This window comes from Schistocerca piceifrons, chromosome 4 (assembly GCF_021461385.2).
Source record: "Schistocerca piceifrons isolate TAMUIC-IGC-003096 chromosome 4, iqSchPice1.1, whole genome shotgun sequence".
In the NCBI taxonomy this organism is placed as follows: domain Eukaryota; kingdom Metazoa; phylum Arthropoda; class Insecta; order Orthoptera; family Acrididae; genus Schistocerca; species Schistocerca piceifrons.
In genome coordinates, this window is record NC_060141.1 from 320,809,805 (window position 1) to 320,837,103 (window position 27,299).

The 27,299-nt window shown below is 38.7% G+C and overlaps 1 protein-coding gene across 3 annotated transcripts in view; it reads right to left on the minus strand.

Moving 5' to 3' along the window:
• The window catches only part of LOC124795421 (coiled-coil domain-containing protein 93), an 88,085-nt gene that overhangs the window by 12,418 nt on the left and 48,368 nt on the right, over window positions 1-27,299 (minus strand). For all 3 annotated transcript variants that reach the window (XR_007016688.1, XM_047259450.1, XM_047259449.1), the window contains 4 exons: window positions 26,188-26,289; window positions 25,235-25,461; window positions 13,403-13,516; window positions 800-1,008 (listed from right to left, as the gene is read on the minus strand). Coding sequence is in view for 2 of the 3 variants with exons in the window: in XM_047259450.1 (XP_047115406.1) it covers window positions 800-1,008; window positions 13,403-13,516; window positions 25,235-25,461; window positions 26,188-26,289 (652 nt within the window). In the remaining variant the exon portion in view is untranslated. The remainder of the gene's footprint in view (window positions 1-799; window positions 1,009-13,402; window positions 13,517-25,234; window positions 25,462-26,187; window positions 26,290-27,299) is intronic.

Sequence of the window (27,299 nt, forward strand, 5' to 3'; positions counted from 1 at the left end):
AACAGACCAAATACAGACATACAAGAATTATTTTAAGAAAAAAGATATTTAAACAAAGAAGACAAGTTCCTGACACCTTGTCTAAAACATTTGTAAATTTACTTTCAGTTTACAATAACATACTTTTCAAATAAAAATTGAAAATCTCTTCTGTGTATATTTTATAGTTGCAACTAACACTGCGACTATCACTGCAGACAACAAACAATTAGCTACCGAGTACACGGGTCACAAAAATCTTTTCCTCTAGTGAGATTGCTTTCCTTTTAAACAGTGATCTTTTTGTCAATCTCGGGAGCTCTCCACTGCCTCATCAAATGAACAGAATGACGTTCTCAGAATAGTGGAAAATTTAGTGCTGTAGTTTCTTAAATCATTATAAGGTGTATCAAATAACTTGTTAATATCAGATCAGCAATGAAGGGATTTGCTCAGAACTACTTTTTCTACATTCCCTATTTCAAACTTGCACATAAAGCTTGCAGCTCTTCTACTGAGCGAAGACTGAAGGCATTCCTCTGGCGCCTCTGCTAGTGTCTTGTGCTGCCAGCAGAGTGGCCAGCAGACCTGCTGTGGTGTCCCAGTACAGCAGGGCCCTAATTCATGAATTTAGTAGTACAAATGTTTGTTGACAGTGAGGGTACATATGTGAAGCAAACACTAGAAACTGTGATAGTAAAAATAAGAAATAACAGATTTTTAAACATGATTCCTCCAAAGTATTTGAAATTGCATTACAGATATTGGAATAGTTTAAATGTTACCATAGGCAAGGAGATAACGAAATCTGATTGCAGACCTTGGTTATATAGTTCCAGGAAACGTCGTTGGTATTGTGCCAACTCAGCACGGCCTGGCACTTCATCCAACTGTCTCTGCAATGCTGCTATGGATCGGTTTCTCTTTGCCAATAAAAGTCGCAGTTTCTGCACACGCTCACGTTCCTCTTCAAGTTTCTGTGCCACTTTTTCACTATCCTCATCAGGAGAGGTGCTTTCCTGAGCTTCTCTTAAAAAACAAGAAATTGAAACTGTCACGAAGAAAATATTCTATTCTACAGACTAAGAACTGCAATTAATTTTACTTTCTGTATAATCTAACTGCCAATGAATACCATAACGGATAATAGAGGCAAATCAACATATTCTCTGGATATTTGTGCTGTCATTACAAACTTTCTATATTTGTGATAAAAATAAATATTTGGCTTTTTCCACTGGAATTAAACTAAATCTGTTACTGAATGAAGTTCTGTGCTCAATAGATTACAGTATCTTAATGATTCTGTATAATTTTGGCAAGCAATATGATGAATCTTCATGAATTCACAATAAAATGAGTCACTATAAGAAACTGTGAATAAGTTACGCAATTGTCATAGGACAGAGTAAACAATAAAAACTTAGCTGCTGAATTTGTACATTTAAATCAGAACAGTGACTACGCACAATCAAAATGTACATTATGACACATAAATTCACACTCAAGATGCTACAAGCCCAGATAATTCAGTTTAGGAAGGTAAGCGCACGTGCAAACACACACACACACACACACACACACACACACACACACACACACACACCAGTGGGATCACAAATAGAAATATGAAACTGCTTCCATGTACAAACAAAAAGCAAACGAATATGAATATCAATTAGTTTGGCCAAGTTTCAAATTTGTATATTCCTTTTTTGAACAGTCTCCTCTGAATTTTAAGCATTTTGTCCAAAGTATGTACCATTCCTGGAAGGGATACTGGAACCTATCTTCTCATACTGCCTTCAACATCACCAAGGCCTTTTTCAAAACAGCTTCTGATGATTCAGAATGCTTGCTTTCACCAAAAGGAAAAGAAAATGGCCACATATTAAGTGCATTTTCTGTCTAATCACTTTGTTGCATCAAAATCAATGCACAGCTGTCTTTAAACTGTTTATGAATCTTTACATCCAGTAACTGTAATATCTTTACGATTCACAGTCCGTTTGTGAGAATTACAGATATCATATACCTAGACCTTAATGATATTGTTGTCAAGTTCTGCAGACTACACTACTACAAATGTAAAACTAGAGCAATTGTTCTGTAGAATCTCACAATCGCTTCACCAGTTTCAAGTCCTCGTTCTGCCTTAAAAAACTTTTGCATGAAAAATGACAACTGCTTTTCACAAATTTCCTCCTCATTTCTTATAGCTCTGGTTTACAAGACATGTTTGGTTACTCACATCAACTCTATTTGAAGAATCTGGCTTCTTGATCTTTTTGGTAATGGAGGTGTTTACAGACTCTCATTTTTTTCTGCAGGAGCCAAAATAAAATATTTTTGTATTACACTTATAAAATAATTACGGTCACGAAATGTTGTAAGCTGGAGCTGTCCACATGCTCATTGTACACATTAATAAGTAAATTATTATATTTTCTTTTCTCTCGTGTAACTTTCATAAATGAAATTTTGAACACTTTCAAAACGAATTTTTACAAACTGGTCTGAAGCAGTTTTGAATCCTACTTCTTCCTAACAGCAAAGGTATAGTTGGTTTTCCTGAATGCGAACACATATGAAAATTATTTATCTTATATTTGTACTATATTTTAAATTAATTTTAATGACATGACAACCAAAAGTGTTGTACTTTGGCTTCTATAAAATAAAATATAACACATCACCTGGCCATGCTGAATGATAACTAACATCAAATTAGCCAGTATTTAAGCCTCAAGACTCAAAATTGCAGAACTGCTGACACACAATTTTTTAAAAATGAAAAAAAAAAAAAAACTTCACCTCTGTTTGCCCTTGTCCTCAAAACAGTTGGGTCCCTCTCCATCCTGGATTCTAAGGGAACTGCCCTTCCCTTCTAACCTTGTCCAATCCACCCCTCTTTTCTCCCTGATGAAGCAACTAATATCTTCAAATGCCAGAAACAGTTTTTTCACTTCTAAGTATGTATTTTGGCAGTACTGAAATTTCGCCTCCTGAACACTACAAATTCATATTTTCAGCATAATCTCCATTCAATGTGATGACCTTACGCCACCTTACTGGAGGATCTGTATGACTGTGCGGTATCACTCTAATGGTTGATGTCAGAGCCAACATCTTGATGCATCAATAACCGCCCATTATCCACGTATTGCTTCCCACAGAGTGCATCCTTCATTAGGCTTAACAGATGGAAGGTGCAATATCTGAGCTGTAGGGTGGATGAGAAAGAACAGTCTAATGACGCTTTGTGATCTGCTCTTGGGTGTGCAGACTTGTATGAGGTTCTGTGTTGTCATGGAGAAGTAGTTTGTTTGCATCACCTGACATAAGAGTGTCTGTATGTTTGTGGGCAGCTGGCACATGGGAGATCGGACACTTCTGCGCGACTTTATTGCAATGAGGACAGACACCTTGCTCAACAACTCACCATGCTTTTTTTCATTGTCAGGTCTTGTAGTTATATAGCACTGCCACCTATCAGATCATCATGAAACTATAGGGGTTGAAGGGGGAATAATCCATGATGTCCCACAATTATTCCACATTTTTTCCAACCGTAACTGTCTGGGAAAATATGCGTGTCATTACTTATTGGACAGTCCTCATAATAAATGCCTACTTCAGTTTGCCAGTAATTGATTGAAAGCTGAGCAATGTATTTATTATTATCAGGGAAGAAAGAGATTCGTATGAAATGTTATTAAACATGGTTCAAAAGTTTTTGAGTTTGCAGCAGAGTTGTCATTTTATATACACAAAATATTTTAACAGCTTATCTAGTTGTCTACATCAGATGTCAAGCACAGATATAACTGTTCATCATTTTGACACCAACCAAACTATGAATGGTGCATGCTGTGCACCACCCAAGTGAATGTTTTCCACAGCCGTTAAACAATACAATAGCCAACAGAAATTGAAAAGCAACAAAAATGCAATGCCAAAACATAAAAAATAGGTAATCTGAAGGCTACAAGACAATATTCTTTGTCCAGAGCAATAGGAATTATCTATGAGCAGAGAGCGAGCGCAGAAGTTTTCTGACACAGTTTAAGCAAACTAAGTGCCAGATCCCACATTTAACTTAAGCTGAAGCTGCTGTTGCCTTTGATTACATTGTCTGCAACTAATTTTGGTTGTCTCCTTTACTGCTCTGACCCAGACATTCATCATCTGTACCACAATGATGGTATCTTCATGTTTAATTTTATATTTACAGGAGAAACAATCTTAGTTGACAGCTGATTCAGTAGGCTGCTTGAATTGAGTGTAAAACTTGTGTTCTTTATATCTTTGTTCAACAGTTTTTATAGTTTATCCAGAATCTGACATTCCACATATGCACACAATATTGAACACACCTGGTTTTCAGAGTCCAACACAGTGAAACCCCTATTTTACATTTCCATGTGATCCACACCTAAAAAAGGCAAAAATTAAGGGGTTGGGGTTGGGTTGTTTGGGGAAGGAGACCAGACAGCGAGGTCATCGCTCTCATCGGATTAGGGAAGGGCGGGGAAGGAAGTCGGCCGTGCCCTTTGAAAGGAACCATCCTGGCATTTGCCTAGAGCGATTTCGGGAAATCACGGAAAACCCAAACAGGATGGCTGGATGCGGGATTGAACCGTCCTCCCGAATGTGAGTCCAGTGTCTAACCACTGTGCCACCTCGCTCGGTACAAAATTGAAGAAATACAGGATCAAGGAACACATTAAAACCCCCAAAACACAAGTAAAAACATACATAATTGGCAGATATGTTTAAAAATTGTAATCCTCACCAATACATTATACAAAATCTGTAGAAGTGAAGGAAATGAAATGTACAATGCAATGTTTATACAATAATGAGTGGCGAAAAATTGCAGATATTTAACAGCAAGTGAAAACTCGCCATAAAATTGAAATTGATATCTGTGTACAAGGTAATCAAGCTACTTTCCAACATGCTATGACTGCAAATTATACATCAAAACATATGTTTTTGGGACATCTTTCCTTTGTGTTAACCCAGAAAAAGCAAAAACTGTTGAACATGGTGAATTAAACCGAAAACTGTGAAGTATGGTGAAAGGCATTGGAATCTAAAATCTAATGTGTGTGTGTGTGTGTGTGTGTGTTTTTTTCCTTCTGTAGCCAATGGCAGTTTAAATGGGTAGAGTAGACTTCAAGCTGTGTACACACTAAGCTTGAAAGGTGTTTTTGTAACATGTTTCTGGTTACTTGATGTGGACACCATTTGGAAACATCTTTTGAAGCACGAAAACATGTATCCCTATCAGTGTCAGTACAGATCAAAAGAAGCAATGTTTCAGGCGCCTCACTGCTGCATGGCATTAGTGTATGTTTATATGTCACATTGTGTCGTCTGTTGTATGCAGTTGTTATGTGTTTATGTTTCCTCTTGTTACAGTAAGTTTTTGCAGAAAAAAAAGAAACTCTGTGAATAAAGCAGCAGACTGTTGAGTCGTTTTTGTTGTACCAGGCTGATGGCTGCTTGTGGAATATATGAAGCAAGCAGTAGAAGAACAGCAATAAAGCAAGACGCTCTGCAGAAAACTGCTGCTACATTTGGTAGAATACTAACAAAGACTGTGTAGAAAAGAAAATAAGGTCATATGTCACAGTTCATTTCAAAATGTGAAATAAATATTGAAGGCTCTGGAATGAATCTCCTGTTGACAAAAAACTAAGACTAACTGCAGGTCTGGTTGTAAATGCTTTCCTGAATTTTTTTTTAAGAAACAGTGATATCATGTTTGCCAGAAATTCAAAATTGTTAGATGATATCCAAGTGAAATTATGCAAACTATAGCTGTCTTCCATATTCAGTTCCCATATGTAGCAAGTTTTTCCCATCTGTTGTTCTATAGTATGTTTTCACCCGCCAAAGACGATGACTGTAAGCACCAATCAAATTGATTTCATACGACAACTAATCCGATTTTATTGACCATTACCAACTACTACATGAACTCTACATCAAACTAATATCATAGTATTAAAATCAATTACGAAATTCTTTAATAAATACATCATTATTCTCTACAACTACAAAACATTGAGAGATACTATGGCCTTCAGGTCACACGTCACAATAAGTTAATAAAAAAAAGAATGAACATCAACAATGTCTTTCATTTTGTTTGTGTGACCCTTCGAGTACTAATAATGCAGCAGCACATATTACAGTTTCCTTGTCTCTAGACATGACACAACACAGCAGGCAGTACGAAAACAATACAACAAATCGTGTTGCTGACAATGTGAATACACTGAGAAATGTTTGCTGACGTTGTGGACAGAAACAGACACAAGAAACAAAGTTCAAAACAGATTTAGGAAACATTTCCAACAGATCCAGGTTTCCAATGGCAGTGTGCAGCTTCACACTACTTTCCACAGTGATGACATTACTAGTGGGCTTTCAACTGTCAACTTTTGCGAGCGCTTGTGAACAACCACTGTGTGAATTTCAATTTTTTATTTCCTTCATAGAGTGTGACATATGCATGTAGTATGCTGTTTATAAGCAACAGCGCATTGGAAGTATGTCACAAATACATCACACTTATCATTAAATGTCAATTAATAAAGCATCAATGATGTAAGGCTTGAAGAGATTTTAAGATAACTAATGCACAAAACAAAATTCAGAAGAATAAGCTCTAGCAAAATGGATAACATTATGGTTAGCTGAGTTCAAGGTTACAGATTCGCAACTCGTAGTTTTTGAAAATTTTTCTTCAACTTAGCATTATCATCATGTTCTTGAACTTTGTTATGATTGTAATACAATATGTTATGCACTATTTGATGTTATTAAACATTTCTGTCTTGTTAGAGGATGAAATAAACATATATTTGCCTGTTTATTTCCTAATGTGTGGTGATATCAGAGTGCGTGGTTAGGCAGAAACCTAAGAGGACAGCTTACATTCCTCTGAGTAATATGAGCAGCAATAAAATTAATAGTGTCTCTTGTCACAAATACTTCACTGTTTACTTCCAAATATGTGGTCATTTCTGAGTGTGTGGTTAGGCAGGAACCTACGAGGACAGATTCAGTTGCTGCAAGTGAAATGATGAGCAATAACATTCACATTCTTCCTTGTCACAAATATTTCCCATGCTGTAAAACCACATATATATTTCTCTAAATAGTTCTTGCTGCAACCGAGATTCTCCCGTCACTAAGATAGCCACAAATATCAACTTGGTGCTATAGCAAAAAATCGATAGCCGCTTCCTGCAAAAAGTAGTGTGAAACGTATTCGACCCATCACTGTGCGGTGTAGCTAAACATTGCAAGCTGTCTTGGCAACACCGATTACGCATTACGTCAGCATTTCCTATCTCACATCTCCATTCTCTGCAAAGGCCTAAAACATTCCCTTAACTCTTATGCCACCACCCATGGTGTGAACCGTCTGCCCTTTGCACCACTTATAACTTGTTCAGTCGCATCAAATGTCAACAGGAAGAAAATGAAACGAAGTCACGCAAGATGTCAAATAGGAGTGTAGAATCGAGTAAACCCTTCTAGAAAGAAACATAAAATGGGGGAATTTTTAGCACTGATCTTCTGGGTTTTTCACGGGGCTACAAATTTATGGTGTAGAATCACGAAAAACATAAAATCAGAGAACTTAAAATCAAAGTTCCACTGTATTACCTTTTACACAACACAGTAAGTAGACCTATTAGTTTCAGCGGGTGGATCAATATACATAAACTTTCATCAAGAAAGTCTGAACAATCATGGTATTAAACATATTTCTGTACTAGTCTATGCATCAAATCAGCAACAGAAGTTACCCCTCCCCTAGCAGCTGTTTATTTTACATTGCAGGAGCAAGGTAGCATTGCATACAACTATAAAAATTGGGCGTTTAAGAAATTTCAAGCACATTGCTGGCTTTGGCACCTGAACAACGTAAGGATAGCAGTGGTCACATTGATAACATTACCTGATGGCCAGGTACCCTTAGAAGATACTGCCATTTTGTTCAGAGCTCTGTTGTAATCATTTTTTTTGTAATTTTAAAAAGAGAAATCGGATTTCCGGGCGGGGACTACTGAAGAGGACGTTGTTATCAGGAGAAAGAAAACTGGCGTTCTATGGATCGGAGCGTAGAATGTCAGATCCCTTAATCGGGCAGGTAGGTTAGAAAATTTAAAAAGGGAAATGTAAAGGTTAAAGTTAGATATAGTAGGAATTAGTGAAGTTCGGTGGCAGGAGGAACAAGACTTCTGGTCAGGTGAATACAGGGTTATAAATACAAAATCAAATAGGGGTAATACAGGATTAGGTTTAATAATGAATAAAAAAATAGGTGTACGGGTAAGCTACTACAAACAGCATAGTGAACGCATTATTGTGGCCAAGACAAACACGAAGCCCACGCCTACTACAGTAGCACAAGTTTATATGCCAACTAGCTCTGCAGATGACAAAGAAATTGATGAAATGTATGATGAGATAAAAGAAATTATTCAGGTAGTGAATGGAGACGAAAATTTAATAGTCATGGGTGACTGGAAGTCGTCAGTAGGAAAAGGGAGAGAAGGAAACATAGTATGTGAATATGGATTGGGGCTAAGAAATGAAAGAGGAAGCCGCCTGGTAGAATTTTGCACAGAGCATAACTTAATCATAGCTAACACTTGGTTTAAGAATCATGAAGGAAGGTTGTATACATGGAAGAACCCTGGAGATACTAAAAGGTATCAGATAGATTATATAATGGTAAGACAGAGATTTAGGAAACAAGTTTTAAATTGTAAGACATTACCAGGGGCAGATGTGGACTCTGACCACAATCTATTGGTTATGAACAGTAGATTAAAACTGAAGAAACTGCAAAAAGGTGGGAATTTAAGGAGATGGGACCTGAATAAACTGAAAGAAACAGAGGTTGTACAGAGTTTCAGGGAGAGCATAAGGGAACAGTTGACAGGAATGGGGGAAAGAAATACAGTAAAAGAAGAATGGGTAGCTTTGAGGGATGAAATAGAGAAGGCAGCGGAGGATCAAATAGGTAAAAAGACAAGGGCTAGTAGAAACCCTTGCGTAACAGAAGAAATATTGAATTTAATTGATGAAAGGAGAAAATATAAAAATGCCGTAAATGAAGCAGGCAAAAAGGAATACAAACGTCTCAAAAATGAGATTGACAGGAAGTGCAAAATGGCTTAGCAGGGATGTCTAGAGGACAAATGTAAGGATGTAGAGGCTTATCTCACTAGGTGTAAGATAGATACCGCCTACAGGAAAATTAAAGAGACCTTTGGAGAAAGGAGAACCACTTACATGAATATCAAGAGCTTTGATGGAAACCCAGTTCTAAGCAAAGAAGGGAAAGCAGAAAGGTGGAAGGAGTATACAGAGGGCCTATACAAGGGCGATGTACTTGAGGACAATATTATGGAAATGGAAAAGGATGTAGATGAAGATGAAATGGGAGATATGATATTGCATGAAGAGTTTGACAGAGCACTGAAAGACCTGAGTCAAAAAAAGGCCCCCGGAGTAGACAACATTCCATTAGAACTACTGACAACCTTGGGAGAGCCAGTCCTGACAAAACTCTACCATCTGGTGAGCAAGATGTATGAGACAGGCGAAATACCATCAGACTTCAAGAAGAATATAATAATCCCAATCCCAAAGAAAGTAGGTGTTGACAGATGTGAAAATTACTGAACTATCAGTTTAATAAGTCACAGCTGCAAAATACTAACGCGAATTCTTTACAGACGAATGGAAAAACTGATAGAAGCCGACCTCGGGGAAGATCAGTTTGGATTCCGTAGAAATGTTGGAACACATGAGGCAATACTGACCCTACGACTTATCTTAGAAGAAAGATTAAGGAAAGGCAAACCTAGGTTTCTAGCATTTGTAGACTTAGAGAAAGCTTTTGACAATGTTGATTGGAATACTCTCCTTCAAATTCTGAAGGTGGCAGGGGTAAAATACAGAGAGCGAAAGGCTATTTACAATTTGTACAGAAACCAGATGGCAGTTATAAGAGTCGAGGGGTATGAAAGGGAAGCAGCGGTTGGGAAGGGAGTGAGACAGGGTTGTAGCCTGTCCCCAATGTTATTCAATCTCTATATTGAGCAAGCAGTGAAGGAAACAAAAGAAAAATTCGGAGTAGGTATTAAAATCCACGGAGAAGAAATAAAAACTTTGAGGTTCGCCGATGACATTGTAATTCTGTCAGAGACAGCAAAGGACCTGGAAGAGCAGTTGAACAGAATGGACAGTGTCTTGAAAGGAGGGTATAAGATGAACATCAACAAAAGCAAAACGAGGATAATGGAATGTAGTCGAATTAAGTCGGGTGACGCTGAGGGAATTAGATTAGGAAATGAAACGCTTAAAGTAGTAAAGGAGTTTGGCTATTTGGGGAGTAAAATAACTGATGAAGGTCGAAGTAGAGAGGATATAAAATGTAGACTGGCAATGGCAACGAAAGCGTTTCTGAAGAAGAGAAATTTGTTAACATCGAGCATAAATTTAAATGTCAGGAAGTCGTTTCTGAACGTATTCGTATGGAGTGTAGCCATGTATGGAAGTGAAACGTGGATGATAAATAGCTTAGACAAGAAGAGAATAGAAGCTTTCAAAATGTGGTGCTACAGAAGAATGCTGAAGATTAGATGGGTAGATCACATAACTAATGAGGAGGTACTGAATAGAATTGGTGAGAAGAGGAGTTTGTGGCACAACTTGACTAGAAGAAGGGATCGGTTAGTAGGACATGTTCTGAGACATCAAGGGATCACCAATTTAGTATTGGAGGGCAGCGTGGAGGGTAAAAATCATAGGGGGAGCCCAAGAGATGAATACACTAAGCAGATTCAGAAGAATGTAGTCTGCAGTAGGTACTGGGAGATGAAGAAGCTTGCACAGGATAGAGTAGCGTGGAGAGCTGCATCAAACCAGTCTAAGGACTGAAGACCACAACAACAACAACAACAACAACAACAACAAAAAGAGAAATAATATAAACACTTTAAAAATGTCCAGTCTGTATGTTGCACCTCATAGTGAATGGTTGTCTGTGAAAAAGACTAAATACTGTAACTGTGTTATGACAAACTTCAGTCAGTTGTGATGTTTGGTTATTTTAATTCCTTCGAAGTTTGGAAATAAATATTTTGTTGGTGGAGTATTGCAATTTAATTATGCTGACAAATTTTATTTTATAAACCGTGACCCTGTCTTACTGGAAGCTTTAAAAAATGTTTAATGAAGAGAAATATTTCATATAATTATCAAAAGTGAAGGAAGCAGAGATAATACTGTTTATTAATTTGTCATTATATGAACATGATGGATTTATGCAAGAATTAATGTTTTCAAAATATTAAAACTTTTGTTAACTGAAATACATGAAAGTCCTAAAAATTACACAAACAGTTTAAGAGCTATGTAGTACAAGAGTATTTCACTTCAAGTTGGCATTATCACAAATGAATAACATAACCTCTGGCCAATACTATTCTGAAGAGGTTATTTTACGTTATCAAAAATGCAAAAAATGATCTGGATACAAACTATAAATACAGTCCCAAAAAAAGCTTGCATCCCAAGTGAAAATGACATCCAACATCTCAATAAACATACATACAGACGAATCACTTCATTTGTGGGGTGCCAGCCAACTGTCACTTAAATTAAGGATACCAGTTCAAAGGTTGTGTGACAGATTTACAAGACTAAAGACTACAACTAAAATAGATTTGTTGCAGACTTGTGCAAAATGTCTGATACTCATTTATGACAATACTTTTGGAGACCAACGAACTCTTACATAGGAGTCATTATGCACTTCAGAAGCTGATGCTGTTTGAAGCTAGTTTCACCCTTAGCAAAGACCAGAAGGCTGTAGATAGTGCCATCAGATTTATGTGGTTTGTCTTGACTTCTGGGTAATAGCTGATGCACACAAATTTTGTTTACTGAATAGCTATGTGATTTCTTACAGAATACTAGACCAGTACTCCAAACTGAATAACTATGTGCTTACAGACAATGCCTAATAGGTCATTCTAAATGGGGACAAGATGTTAAAAGTGAAAGTGAGTTCTAGTATCTTGAATGTGTTTAGTTAAGACTGTTAATACTCATGATCTATGTTTATAGATTGCTAGATTATGTATCTGGGACTGCTGGTAGATGGGTCAGCTATTCACAGATATGTGCCTTTCTCTTCCCCTCCCTCTGAAAGACACCATAGTCTTTTCAAAACTACTCAGTTACAATATTAGGTTGATTACGTGATGAATTACTATGATGTGACAAAAATGATTTAGCTCATACATCACATCAAAGTTCCTCAGATATCACCTGTGAATTATTTTGAAAGTAAGTAATTATGCTTTCTGTATTACAGTCTACTGTAAGACGTGTAAACTTTGCTTGAAAAGTCAAATGAGCAGATTTGAACATAATTTAAGTAGTCCTCTTTCTTTCTCTTGACGTGAGGAAGGAACGGATGAAGAAAATTATATTTCACAATTTTTCTCTAATGTTTACTATTTTAAATGTGAGACTAAAATGTCACACCAAAATGAATTAATTTAATTACCAAATAGTATGTTTCAATATTGTTGTACTCATCAACAACAGTTTTTGGTTTTACCATTGTTATTTTACATAAATTGTTTATATGATATGTGAAACTGCTGAAGGTAAGCTAAAATTGCAATTTATTTTGTCTTGTATCACATTTATAGAACATATGTCTATCTCCTTCCATTGATTAGCAAAATAAATTAATATTTACAGTGTCCATAATTTTGTGCTTTTCATTTATAATCTACCTGACTTTCCACTGCAATATTGTGAAAAGGAGAGATAGCTACTCACTGTAAAGATGACACGCTGAGATGCAGACAGCCACATCGAAAACACTGTTATATGTAAATTTTTTCAGAAAAGAAAAATGTTTACGGCGAATAGCAATCTATCCTTTTCATAATATTGTTGCTACTCCAACCTGGAATTCCGTTTGTTTGACTTTCCACTGCTTCAAGAATGATATTCATTGCAGCTTAATTAGCTCTGATGTGCATTATTTTTGCGCAATACTTTCAAGTCACAGCAGTTATGTCCTGTAACTTTTATACCTCGTTTCGCAAGGAAAAAAAGGTCAACAGCTTTCTAAAAATAAGCATCTTCTCTACATGACCAATAACAACAGTAACAAACAACAAATAATTAATGTTTAAATTATGATCCCGAAACTGTGTCCTATACATTACGTTGTATCAGCATTTCCATTTCCAAAATTAGGAATGAACCAAGTATACACAAAAAAAGCCCAGGTAACTATAAATAATGTATTACATTTGTCTACTTAGCAGAAAATAGCAGCACTGGTGCAATAGCTTACCTAACCATTTGTTGTAAGCGAGTGAGCTCAGATTTACACTGTTCACGGAACTGCTGTTCTTGCTGTTTTAAAGTTTCATTTATAACCACAAGGGCTTGCAGCTTTTTCAATATACTGTAAAAGCAAAATCAACTTCTTATCCATGATATAGTTTGAAATAAGAGACTAATCTAATTGCAGAAAATTTACTTTCAGTGCCATGAGCCTGTCAGCAAAATGGTAATCATAGACACGTCTGCATCTGATGAGTACTGTGTTTTGTACATTTTGTAGTGTCTGACAAAGGATTTGCTAAATGACATACCACATTGCTACAATAAGGGCTGTCCACGTAACAAATATAACTGTGAGAAACAGAATTACAGGGTGATTTTTTCCATCGTGTACAAACTCTAAGGATTAATCGATGAGAGTATATGGAACAAAAAAGGTCTAATGAACTTATGTCTGGAAATGCATTGTTTCCATGCTAGAGACCATTTATTCAATCACACTTTGTTACAGAGAGTGCGGTCTAATACGTGCTGTACCATGCAGCCACAATTACAGTATGCATGGTTTTCTTCTAGAGGATGGTACTGTTTCTCATATGTCATGACCTAGCATCCTCTCCTGCCATAGTAATTGGTAATGTTGTGCCTGATTCACTTCTCTTGCTGACTCACCTTGTAGTGGATGTGATTCAAAAATATTTCTGTTTGCTGATGACACCACCTTGGTAGAGAAGGATCTTGTGTGTAATATTGAAACATTATCAAATAATGTAGTTCATGATATAAGTTCGTGGCTTGTGGAAAATAATTTGATGCTAAATCACAGTAAGACTCAGTTTTTACAGTTTCTAACCCACAATTCAACAAGAACTGACATTTTAATCAGACAGAATGGGCATGTTACAAGCGAGACGGAACAGTTCAAGTTCCTAGGCGTACGGATAGATAGTAAACTGTTGTGGAAAGCCCATGTTCAGGATCTTGTTCAGAAACTAAATGCCGCTTTATTTACCATTAGAACAGTATCTGAAATAAGTGACATTTCAACACGAAAAGTAGTATACTTTGCATATTTTCATACGCTTATGTCATATGGTATTATTTTTTGGGGTAATTCTTCTGATTCAAAAAGGGTATTTTTGGCTCAAAAACGGGCTGTTCGAGCTATGTATGGTGTAAGTTCGAAAACCTCTTGTCGACCCCTATTCAATAGTCTGGGAATTTTAACATTGTCCTCACAGTATGTATTTTCTTTAATGTCGTTTGTTGTTAGCAATATTAGCTTATTCCCAAGAGTTAGCAGCTTTCACTCAGTTAATACTAGGCAGAAATCAAATCTGCATGTGGAATGCACTTCCTTGACTCTTGTGCAGAAAGGAGTGCAGTATTCTGCTGCATCCATTTTCAATAAGCTACCACAAGAACTCAAAAATCTTAGCAGTAGCCCAAACACTTTTAAGTCTAAACTGAAGAGTTTCCTCATGGCTCACTCCTTCTATTCTGTCGAGGAGCTCCTGGAAAAGCTAAAAAACTAAGCAAATTCCAGTGTTACATTCTTGATTTTCTTTATTTAAACTAACGACTTGTCGCCTGATAATGTTTCTTATATTTCATTTTATCTGTTTCTACAATCGTGTTATAATTTCATGTATTGACTCGTTCCATGACCATGGAGACTTCTCCTAAATGTGGTCCCACGGAACAATAAATAAATAAATAAAAACAGCATTGTACACAATGGTTCCATATTCGAACTGAGAGCTTGCCGATATGGTGTTTACTTGTAGAAAGGCAAATAGCAATGGGCATTAAATATTTGCAACAGTGTTTCGCCATTTGTCTGAGACAGGGTCATTTCAGGAAGCAGAAAATCATGAAGGACATACCCCAAATGTTTGGATACCAGACTCAGAGGAAAAAGTGATTAACACTGTAGAACGCGACTGCCATGTCAGTACCAAGCAATTGCCCCCCAATACAGGGTAAGCCAGATGACCACATTGCACATTCTCGATGAGAATTGTTACTAAAATTATCACTTACAGTATGAGCAGAGATTACTAGTGACAAGACTTTCCACGTCAATGGCAGTTTTGTCACTGGTTTCTTCATTAGATAACCATGATTCTAGGATTTGTGTAATCCATCCTATTCACAGATGAGACCAATTTTACATGGAGCCGTATCTTCAACTTCCATAACAGTCATCTGTAGGATAGTATGCAGAACCCCCATGGTATGGTGACAGCGAATCATCGGCATCGGTGCCATCCGAATGTGAGAGTCGGGATAATTGGTGACCATATTTCGGGACCAGTCCTCCTTCCATGCCACCCGACAGGCCAAAACTATCAGTGTTTCTTGCAGGTGACTTTGCCTCCCCTACTGGAAGAAGTGCCATTGTTGAATCCGAGGGTTATGTGGCTGCTAGATGATGGTGCTACAGCCCTCTTTGCTGTTAATGTCCAGACACATCTCAATTGTGTTTTCCACTTACATGGCCTGCTTGTTTACTGGGTCTCAGCCCATGCGATTTCTGGTTATGGGGCCATCTCAAAAGTATTGTGTATGTAAAGCTCATTCCAGATGTGGAGACACTGAAGCAGTGTATTCATGCTGCCTTTGACACTGTTCCGATGCAGCCTGGCCTATGTGAACATGAGAGACAGAACATGCTATGGCATGCACACGCATACATTGAGCCACACAGAAATAGTTTTCAACACATACAGAAACTGTGGCTGCATCGTACAGGCTGCAGTCTCTCTAACAATGTATGACTGAATAAATGTTCTCTAACATGGAAACCATGCATTTCCGGACATAAGTTCATTAGATATTTTTTGTTCCGTATCCTCTCATCGACCAATCCCTAGAGTTTGTACACAGTTGGAAAAAATCACCCTATATAACACAAACAATAAATTACAAAATGTTAGTACTCAACCAAAAAACATGACTGACAGATAAGCTCGTGCTTTCTGAAATGTCTGTTCTTCTATATGAAATGATTGGGGAGTAAATGCTGGGCTGAGGAAAGAGGATTTGTGGGTAGTGTAGAAATCATCTCAACAGAAATCTAGCATAAGTAGAAAGAGAATGAAATGATTAATGGTAGTGGTGCTGGTGAGGTGGGAAAAAAAAAATTAGATACTAATTGCCTGTATATATATAAAAGGTGCACAACTTTGTTTCTGCCATTTTTTCCCCAACATTTGAGGCTTTAATGAAACAAATTGGTTACACAAGTATCATCCAAAGTATCACTGGCCTCTACTTTCTCCCATCTTTCGGGCAGTGTATGAATACCGGGTCGAAAAAATTGTTCTTTTGAAGCTATCCACGAATTGATCCAATTTGTGACTTCTTCATGAGATCGGAAGTGTTGGTCAGCCAGGCCATGCGCCACTGATCTAAACAGGTGATAGTCAGAGGGAGCAATGTCTGGAGAATAAGGTGGGTGGGGTGCATTTTGACCTCTTTTGCAACGTGGGGTCGAGCCTTGTCATGCTGCGAAATCACTTAATCGTGCCTCTCACTATATTGTGGCTGTTTGTCTTTTAATGCTCTGCTCAAATGCATTAATTGCATTTGACAATGAGTACCTGTGATTGTTTCACTTGGTTTTAACACCTCATAGTACACGACGCTGAGCTGGTCCCACCAAATGCAGAGCATGATCTTGGAGCTGTGAATATTTGGTTTGGCTGTCGATGTGGAAGCATGGCTGGGATATCCCCATGATTTTTTGCATTTAGGATTATCGTAATGAACCCATTTTTCGTCCCCAGTCACAATGCGATGCAGAAATCCCTTCCATTTTTGCCTCTGAAGCAACTGTTCAGAAACACACAAATGCCACTCAATGTCTCTTGGTTCCAGCTCACACAGGACCCAAGTTCCTTCTTTCTGAATCATGCCCATAGGCTTGAGACATTTCGAAATGGCTTGCTGTGTCACTCCCACTAATTGTGCCAATTCTTCTTGAGTTTGATGCAAGTCTTCACTCAGCAATGTCTCCAATTCTGCATCTTTGAAAACATTCTCTCTTCCACCACTATGCCAGTCTATGATGTTAAAATCACCGTTCTTGAAGCGTTGGAACCACTCACGACATGTTATTTCACTAATAGCGTCTTTAACATACATACTTGAGAGCGTTCAATGAGACTCAGCCGCTGTTTTCTTCATATTGAAACAAAACAGTAACACCTCCTGCAAATGACAAGAATTAGGCTCGTAAACTGACATTTTCAATCAAGAACATCTTTATGATGCAGACACAAATCAACTAATGTTTGAATGAAGTTATGCTGACTGAGGTCCAAGCTAACTGCCCGACATCTGCGATCCGTTTCTTTTGACCAATACTTACCGCTGTCGCCACCTATCGACAAATGGTGGACGCAAAGTTGTACACGTTGTATATGATTATAACTAGTAAGGTTAGAATCTTTATATATTTAACATTAATTATGATGGAAATTGTAAGAGCAGTGGTAGCAGCAAGAAGAAAGTAAAAAACAATAATATTGGTAAAATAATTATTATCTTGTCACCAGCTGGAGCTGTTCTATGCTCGATATACACTTTAATTAATAAGTAAGTTGTTAATATAATTTTTCTTTTCTCTTTTGTAACAATCATAAGTGAAATTTTGAACGCTTTTGAAACAAAGTTTTATGAACTTGCTTGCTTCTTTCTAATAGCGGAGTTGTAATTGGTTTTCCTGAATTTGGCCACATACAAAAATTATTTATTTTAATTCTGTGGGCCTACTATAATTTACATTCAGTACTACAAAAGATGGCAAATAAATAAAATTAATCTGGTAACCAAACTGGTGCAATACAGTGTCCCGAGAAATATATTGTGGACCATGCCATATAATAATTCTTTGATAATAATATGTTACTTATGTAGTAGTCTAAAAAACTGCAAATTTTGCCACTAAAATTTCAGTTCATTCAATTGCCATAGGATATTAGAAATTCATACTGGAGCAGTTGACATAAAGGATTATAATTGGATTCTCCTATCAACCACTGTACTCACCTCTGAACACAAGAAAAATGTTAGAGAAAGCCTCACTTCACTAGTACATAAGTCCCAATCAAACTTTAATCATGTAATGAGACTTTCAACATCCAACAAACAAAAGAGATAATGACAGTTTTGTCAATGATGGGTGTATCAAGACATCCTGTGAAACATTCCTACACACCTTCTCTGTAAACTACATAGAATACATGGTTCAGAACCACACTAATGATAGAAAACCATTAGATTTAATGGCAACAAACACAACTGATCTCTTTGAGGGTGTCAACATTGGGCAACTGAAACAAGTAGAAATATTTATATGTTCAGTAAGCTAGATAAAGAAGCATCAATGTCATGTCTCAGTGAGGAATTTGAAATCTTTAGCTCAGGACAGTAGCATGTAGAGGAACTATGGCTCAAGTTTTGAAGAATACTTCACCTTGCAATGGGTAGACATATATGCAGAAGAACAGTTTGTGACATGATGGGCCTTCCATGGTATATAGTTACTGCAAAGAAACTTCTAAGGAAACAGGGATTATTGCATAACAGATGTAAGACAAAATAGAGGACTACAAAGAGGGAGCTGTTGAATGAAATGTGTTCGGCTGTCAACAGAGCAATGTGTGAAGCCTTCAATGACTACTGCAGCAGAATATTGCAGAAAGATCTTTCACAAAACCCAAAGAAATTCTGGTCATACATAAAGACTGTTAGTAGCACCAAAGTTAGTGTCCAGTGACTCAAGATGACACAGGAACTGAAATTGACGGTATCAAAGAAAATGCAGAAATATGGTTAACTCTGTTTCCAAATCTTCAAAATCAGGAGTACTGCCCCAATTTAATTCATGTATTATTGAAAAGAATGAGTGATACAGCATTAATAGGGTGTAGCTTGACACAGTACCTAGTGTGACACGTTCTTAAGTACTATTTAAGTACACTCCTGGAAATTGAAATAAGAACACCGTGAATTCATTGTCCCAGGAAGGGGAAACTTTATTGACACATTCCTGGGGTCAGATACATCACATGATCACACTGACAGAACCACGGGCACATAGACACAGGCAACAGAGCATGCACAATGTCGGCACTAGTACAGTGTATATCCACCTTTCGCAGCAATGCAGGCTGCTATTCTCCCATGGAGACGATCGTAGAGATGCTGGATGTAGTCCTGTGGAACGGCTTGCCATGCCATTTCCACCTGGCGCCTCAGTTGGACCAGCGTTCGTGCTGGACGTGCAGACCGCGTGAGACGACGCTTCATCCAGTCCCAAACATGCTCAATGGGGGACAGATCCGGAGATCTTGCTGGCCAGGGTAGTTGACTTACACCTTCTAGAGCACGTTGGGTGGCACGGGATACATGCGGACGTGCATTGTCCTGTTGGAACAGCAAGTTCCCTTGCCAGTCTAGGAATGGTAGAACGATGGGTTCGATGACGGTTTGGATGTACCATGCACTATTCAGTGTCCCCTCGACGATCACCAGTGGTGTATGGCCAGTGTAGGAGATCGCTCCCCACACCATGATGCCGGGTGTTGGCCCTGTGTGCCTCGATCGTATGCAGTCCTGATTGTGGCGCTCACCTGCACGGCGCCAAACACGCATACGACCATCATTGGCACCAAGGCAGAAGCGACTCTCATCGCTGAAGACGACACGTCTCCATTCGTCCCTCCAATCACGCCTGTCGCGACACCACTGGAGGCGGGCTGCACGATGTTGGGGCGTGAGCGGAAGACGGCCTAACGGTGTGCGGGACCGTAGCCCAGCTTCATGGAGACGGTTGCGAATGGTCCTCGCCGATATCCCAGGAGCAACAGTGTCCCTAATTTGCTGGGAAGTGGCGGTGCGGTCCCCTACGGCACTGCATAGGATCCTACGGTCTTGGCGTGCATCCGTGCGTCGCTGCGGTCCGGTCCCAGGTCGATGGGCACGTGCACCTTCCGCCGACCACTGGCGACAACATCGATGTACTGTGGAGACCTCACGCCCCACGTGTTGAGCAAATCGGCGGTACGTCCACCCGGCCTCCCGCATGCCCACTATACGCCCTCGCTCAAAGTCCGTCAACTGCACATACGGTTCACGTCCACGCTGTCGCGGCATGCTACCAGTGTTAAAGACTGCGATGGAGCTCCGTATGCCACGGCAAACTGGCTGACACTGACGACGGCGGTGCACAAATGCTGCGCAGCTAGCGCCATTCGACAGCCAACACCGCGGTTCCTGGTGTGTCCGCTGTGCCGTGCGTGTGATCATTGCTTGTACAGCCCTCTCGCAGTGTCCGGAGCAAGTATGGTGGGTCTGACACACCGGTGTCAATGTGTTCTTTTTTCCATTTCCAGGAGTGTATTTGGGATCCCCATCAGGTCAGACTGAAGGAAGACCTCCAAGTATAAAACTTCCTGGCAGATTAAAACTGTGTGCCGGACCGAGACTCGAACTCAGGGCCTTTGCCTTTCGCAGGCAAGTGCTCTACCAACTTCTGTAAAGTTTGGAAGGTAGGAGACAAGGTACTGGCAGAAGTAAAGCTGTGAGGAAGGGGCGTGAGTCGTGCTTGGGTGGCTCAGTTGGTAGAGCACTTGCCTGCGAAAGGCAAAGGTCCTGAGTTCGAGTCTCGGTCCGTGTTTGGGTAGCTCAGTTGGTAGAGCACTTGCCTGCGAAAGGCAAAGGTCCTGAGTTCGAGTCTCGGTCCGTGCTTGGGTAGCTCAGTTGGTAGAGCACTTGCCCGCGAAAGGCAAAGGCCCCAAGTTTGAGTCTTGGTCCGGCACACAGTTTTAATCTGCCAGGAAGTTTCATATCAGCACCACACTCCGCTGCAGAGTGAAAATCTCATTCTGGAAACCTCCAAGTAATTCAGAGGTATGTTGGTAGATTTGTTACCCATAGATTTGATCAGTGTATAAGTATTATGGTGGTCCTTTCTGAACTCAAATGGGGATCCCTGGAGGGAAGGCAATGCTCTTTCTGCAAGGCACTATTGTGCAGACTTAGAGAATCAGCACTTGAGGCAAAATGCAGAACCATTCTACTGCCACCAACACGCATTTCATGTAACAGATAAGAAGATAAGATGCGAGAAATTAGGGCTCATACGAAGGTTTTCAAACATTTGTTTCTCCTCGCTCTATCTGTGAGTGGAACAACAAAGGACATGACCAGTGATGGAACAAAGTACACTCTGTAATGCACCGTACAGTGGTTTGTGGAATATGTAGGTAGATGTAGATATTAGTGTCAGTGGTGTTGAAGAGCAGCTGAAATTATTAAAATTTAACAAAGATCCAGGGCACTACAGAATTCCTATCAGATTCTACACTGAATTTGCAACTGAGTTAGCTCCTCTTAACTATAATCTACCATACATTCCTTGAAAAAAATTGTACCCAATATTTGGAAGAAAGCACAGGGTACATCCGTCTATGAGGAGGGTAGCAGAATCGATCCACAAACCTACTGCCCAGTATCGCTGACATCCATTTGTTGCAGAATCTTCGAATATATTCTGAGCTCAAACAGAATGAAGTATCTCCAACAGAATGACCTCCTTGCCAACCAGCACAGATTTTGAAAACATAGATCACATGAAACCCAACTTACAGTTTTCTCATGAGACATACTGAAAGCCACTAAGCAAGGCAATCACATAGATGCAGTACTCCTTGATTTCTGAAAAGCATCGTTGCTTATTATCGAAAGTACAATTTTATGGAGTATCAAATGAAATTTGTGACTGGATTGAGAATTTTTGAGTAGGGGCAGCACTGCAAGTTATCCTGGAGAGAGAGTAACCAACAGCTATAGAATTAGCTTCACATGTGCTCCGGGGAAGAGTATTGGGACCCTTGCTGTCCATGTTTATGTTAATGAACTAGCGGACAATATCAAAAGTAACCTAAGATTTTCTGCAGATGATACAGTTATATGTAACTAAGTACTCTCTAAAACAACCTGCAAAAATATTCACTTAGATTTTGATAAGATTTCAAATATTGGCAACTTGCTTCAAATATTCAAAAATTTAAAGTTATTCTGTTAATAAAACAATAACATGTAGTATCTTTTGACTATAATATCAGTGAGTTACAGTTGGAATCAGTCAACTCGTACAAATACCTGGGCGGAAAAATTTGAGGGGATAAGAAATGGAATGATTACATAGTCTCAGTCATAAGAAAAACAGGTAGTACACTACAGTTCATTGGTAGAATACTAGAGAAATGCAATCAGTCTACAAAATGACACATTCAAGAATAATGCTCAATGTTTGGAACCCATACCAAACAGGACTAACACGGGTTACTGAACGGATACCAAAGTCAGCACAAGTGGTCACCGGTTTGTTCAGCCTACCGTATTTACTCGAATCTAAGCCGCACTTTTTTTCCGGTTTTTGCAATCCAAAAAACCGCCTGCGGCTTAGAATCGAGTGCAAAGCAAGCGGAAGTTCTGAAAAATGTTGGTAGGTGCCGCCACAACTAACTTCTGCCGTCGAATATATGTGGCACTACACAGGCATCCTTTGTAGGTACAAAGATAAATACTGGCGCCAAAACCTCTGCGTCAGTAAATAAAATTTAAAAAAAAAATTCAAGACGAGCTTTTTTTCTCCGTATGAGTTTCGACCACTGCATTTTCATACATTATCCAACGAAGTAAATACAAATTCCGTATTGTTCATCTTCGAATTTCAATGTACTAGGAAAATCCGACTGGCAATACTGGGATTTTTGTCAATATGGCCAACTCTACGTTCTGAATTTTTTCCTACCTGACACCTGTGAGAAGAGATGGTTGTTAATAGGAACCTGATGAAATGCGAATCACATGCAGTATTCTCTTCACCATAAGAATAATACGAATATAAACATTTTGCCATGTATTCTTTTGTGTTTGCTTCTATCTCATTTAAATCCTGTCTGCCAAATAAACTACGAAACTAGAGTGAGACAACAGCAAACGCGGAAGAATATACGTATCGTGTCATGTTTATATTCGTATTACTCTTATGCCTAATAGTGATACAGTCAGAAATGAAGCACGGCAATTGACTAGATTTTTAAATCTAAGATGACTAATTTCTGTGCAGAATTTGATATACTAAAGAAGCGGCCGCAAAGATTTTCAAACGGAGAAAAATATTCGCCAAACTCTCGTTCAGAACATGTTTTATCATACGCAGTCTATTATTTGGTTCTTGTTGATCATTATCAAAGAAAGCAGCAGTGTAAGTAACAACGAATAGCAGTGTCTTGCCATTGTTTCGCTAATGAGACGATTCCTCTCTTTTTTTTAATTGTAGGCGGCGGTAGCGTGCACAAAAGCAAGCCATGCCGCGAGCAGCGACAGGCCGTAAACACGCACTATCAGAATGCGACAAACAATGCATGACACAGTATAGTAATGCATTTTCAGCTTAGAGTGACTGACGTAAACACCTATAACATAGAAAACGGCACTTATCAGAGCAAAGCAAAATAAGCAATCGATTCAAACCAGACGAAGCACGTGAAAAAGGAAGGGTATCCGCATAAATACGGACGGAGCACCTGACGCATAGCAATGGCTACCTCGTAAAGCTTAACTGCTAAGCTTATGACTCGAACCAAACTACTGTAGCTGTATCGTCATTCATTCGACCTAAATTGTGTCTCATATTACAATGGACCAACTTTGTTTTGATTTGGAGACGCGGCCTAAAACTTTTCTCTCCCCTTGAATTTCGAGTCTCAAATTTCAGGTGCGGCTTAGATTCGGGAAAATTTTTTTTCCTTAATTTCGAGTCTCATTTTTCAGGTGCGGCTTTGATTCGAGTGCGGCTTAGATTCGAGTAAATACGGTATGGCAGAGCATCACGAAGATGCTTAAAGAGGTGAACTGATAGACGCTTGAAGATAGACACGAACTATCCTGTGAAAATTTACTTAAGAAATTTCTAGAACCACGTTTAAATGATGAATTTAGGAATATATTTCAACTTCCTATATATCACTCTTCCAGGGATTGTGAGGACAAGGTTAGTCTAATTACAGCAGCAATCATTCTCACTATGATCCATATGTGAATGGAATGGGAGAAAGCTCTAATAACTGGTACAGTGGGACATATCCTCTGCCATGCACTTTACAGTGGTACAGATGTAAGTGTAGATGTTGAAGAAACTTCGAGAATGTCCCCTCATCATGAATTTTCCAATATGATAATAGCTGTCACCATGGAGCTTGTGTAGTCAACAATTATCCAAACAAAAGAGAGGCCAGCCAGATTTCAGAACCTTAATATTCTGATGCATGTATGAAATGATCTTGACTGACAGCTGGCTGGCTTCATAAAATATTATGAGGCTGTCAGAGTTGCAAAACTGACATGGTTTATGTACATATTAGTAGCATGTGGCATTACTATTACATTTTCACTGCTGTTCAGATTGAACAAACATTGTTTAATGGCATTAATGCAGCTCATTCCCTACTCTCTGGATTGACATATCTTTTTACAAAATATGCCTTTATTTTATTGTTTTTATTGATGAATTGTATGTGTGCATTGGCTCCATTTAGCTATAAGTCAAACATCTGCGCCATTTTTTTTGCGTTGTTTACTCTGATTTTGATTGGACTTCAATTTACAGTAAGCAGTGTACTTTGGTTCTTTCCACACATACAGTTAAGAAAACTAATGACAACATAACAGCATCTGGTACAGTTATAGAGGAGGAAGGGGAGAACCAAATACACTGAAACATTCAGCAAATGGGTTCAACATAGTCAGTGACACTTACACTTGGTTCTCCTCTGTTTCTAATTTCCCCTTGTCTGCAAGTGCTGTCTCTACTTCTTCTTTTGACTCTTTCAGCTGCTGCAGACGTTGTACAGCTTTGTTCATAGCCTCTTGCGCTTTCTCTTGTTCAGCAGTCAATTGCATCACTTTTTCCTGCAGTGCTGCTTTCTGGCGATTTACAGCCACCAAGGTTCTTCCACTTGGTACTGGTGGTATTGCTCCAGAAACCTAAGGTAAAAACAGAGACCGCAATTTTAACAACTACAAACTGTAATAACAGAGGCAGTATCAATTATGAAACAAAAATCAACATGTCACATACAAGGCAGGAACAATGTGTAGCAGTTCCAATTCTGTTTTAAAGTAATGCAATGTTAAATCTTCTCTCTAACAAAATACTTGCATTAATAATTTTATCAATGACTGAATATCTCTTCTTAGACAGCACAGGATGAGCTGTATGTTCCAACATTTGTACACTGTCAACAGACTGTCGACAAATTGCGAACTTAAGGGGGAAAAAAATATGATTAGATTTTAACATCCTACTGACAAGATCATTAGTGACTGAACATGTGCACAGAATTCTGAACAATTCAGACACGACTTTTTCGCAGTGTGCACTAGTACAAACCATTTCTGTGTGTTTCCAATGAACTGACGTACTATTTTGGTATGTAGAAAACGAATTCAAACAGGGAAATAAAGTGTTTCTATTCATTTCATTAAATATATTGTCTTCTTCTACATGTGAGAAATGTGTTTCAAAAGTTTGTTTGAGCCTTTTTGTTGTGCTCTGTGTGGTAGTTGCATTACAATCAACTATGGACAGCAAGACCTAATCTGTTCACCAACAAGTACAAGGTTTTAACAAATCTTTATTTGATTATACTTTTACTTAGGAGGTACTTTTCCTTCCACAATACATATTTAGCAGTATTATGCATTGCATACCTCTCGTTCTGCTTGCAGTTCAGCATATCGTTCAGCTGCCTGGGCAATTTCTTGGGCTTGCAGGCTGACTATACTACCAACAACTCCAGCAGTTACACGGCTCTGTCAATTATAAAAATAAAAGAATATATTAAATACCTTTGAAAACTACTTAAATACCCTGAGTTATGAAATAATGACACAAGGAATTCATACCCTTCAAACAACAGTGTAGAAAGCAGTTTTGCAGACACACATTTCTGGGCATGAAATGGAAGTTACTAATGAGAGAAATGCTTAAAGAGTACAATCTTGTTCTTTTATGCACCATGGTTAAAAGTCATATTTCAATGTTTTATATAGAAGGCCAAAACTAAACTGAGCTACTAACTGCACATCGTTTTTCGTCGCGGCGAGATCTATTTACGAAATTTCAGTCACCAACTTTCTCTTCCGAATGCGAAAATATTTTGTTGAGCCCAACCTACATAGGTAGGAATGATCATCAAAATAAAATAAGAGAAATCAGAGCTCGAACAGAAAGGTTTAGGTGTTCGTTTTTCCCGTGCGCTGTTCGGGAGTGGAATGGTAGAGAGATAGTATGATTGTGGTTCGATGAACCCCCTGCCAAGCACTTAAATGTGAATTGCAGAGTAGTCATGTAGATGTAGATTCATAGCAGCTGATAAAGCATCCTGTGGGATACGTTATGTATAGTTTTCCTTTCCCTTATTCCGGTACTATTTCTGAGTTTTACTTTCAACAAGTTCCTTTTCTTTCATACAAAATCCTTCGAACTATGTTTTTCAATCTTTCACGTTCACCACACCTACCTTCCATATCTGGTCATCCATAATCTCAATGTAGTTGTTAGCATGTCAATCAATAATATATAATATATCGTAGTGAGAGGTCACACCTACAACCCCGCCCCCCCCCCCCCCCCCTCTGCCCTCTTTCCCTCCCCTCTGCCCTTCCACACTCCCAAAATTCCATCATCCACCTACCAAGACCCTTTGATTCTAGTGACAGACTGGTTTAATATTACCTTAGCCTATGTAGACTTTGTGTGTAGGTGTGTAGCATACACCTTGCAGATTCCTACAACATACACTGACCAAGTAATCCAGACA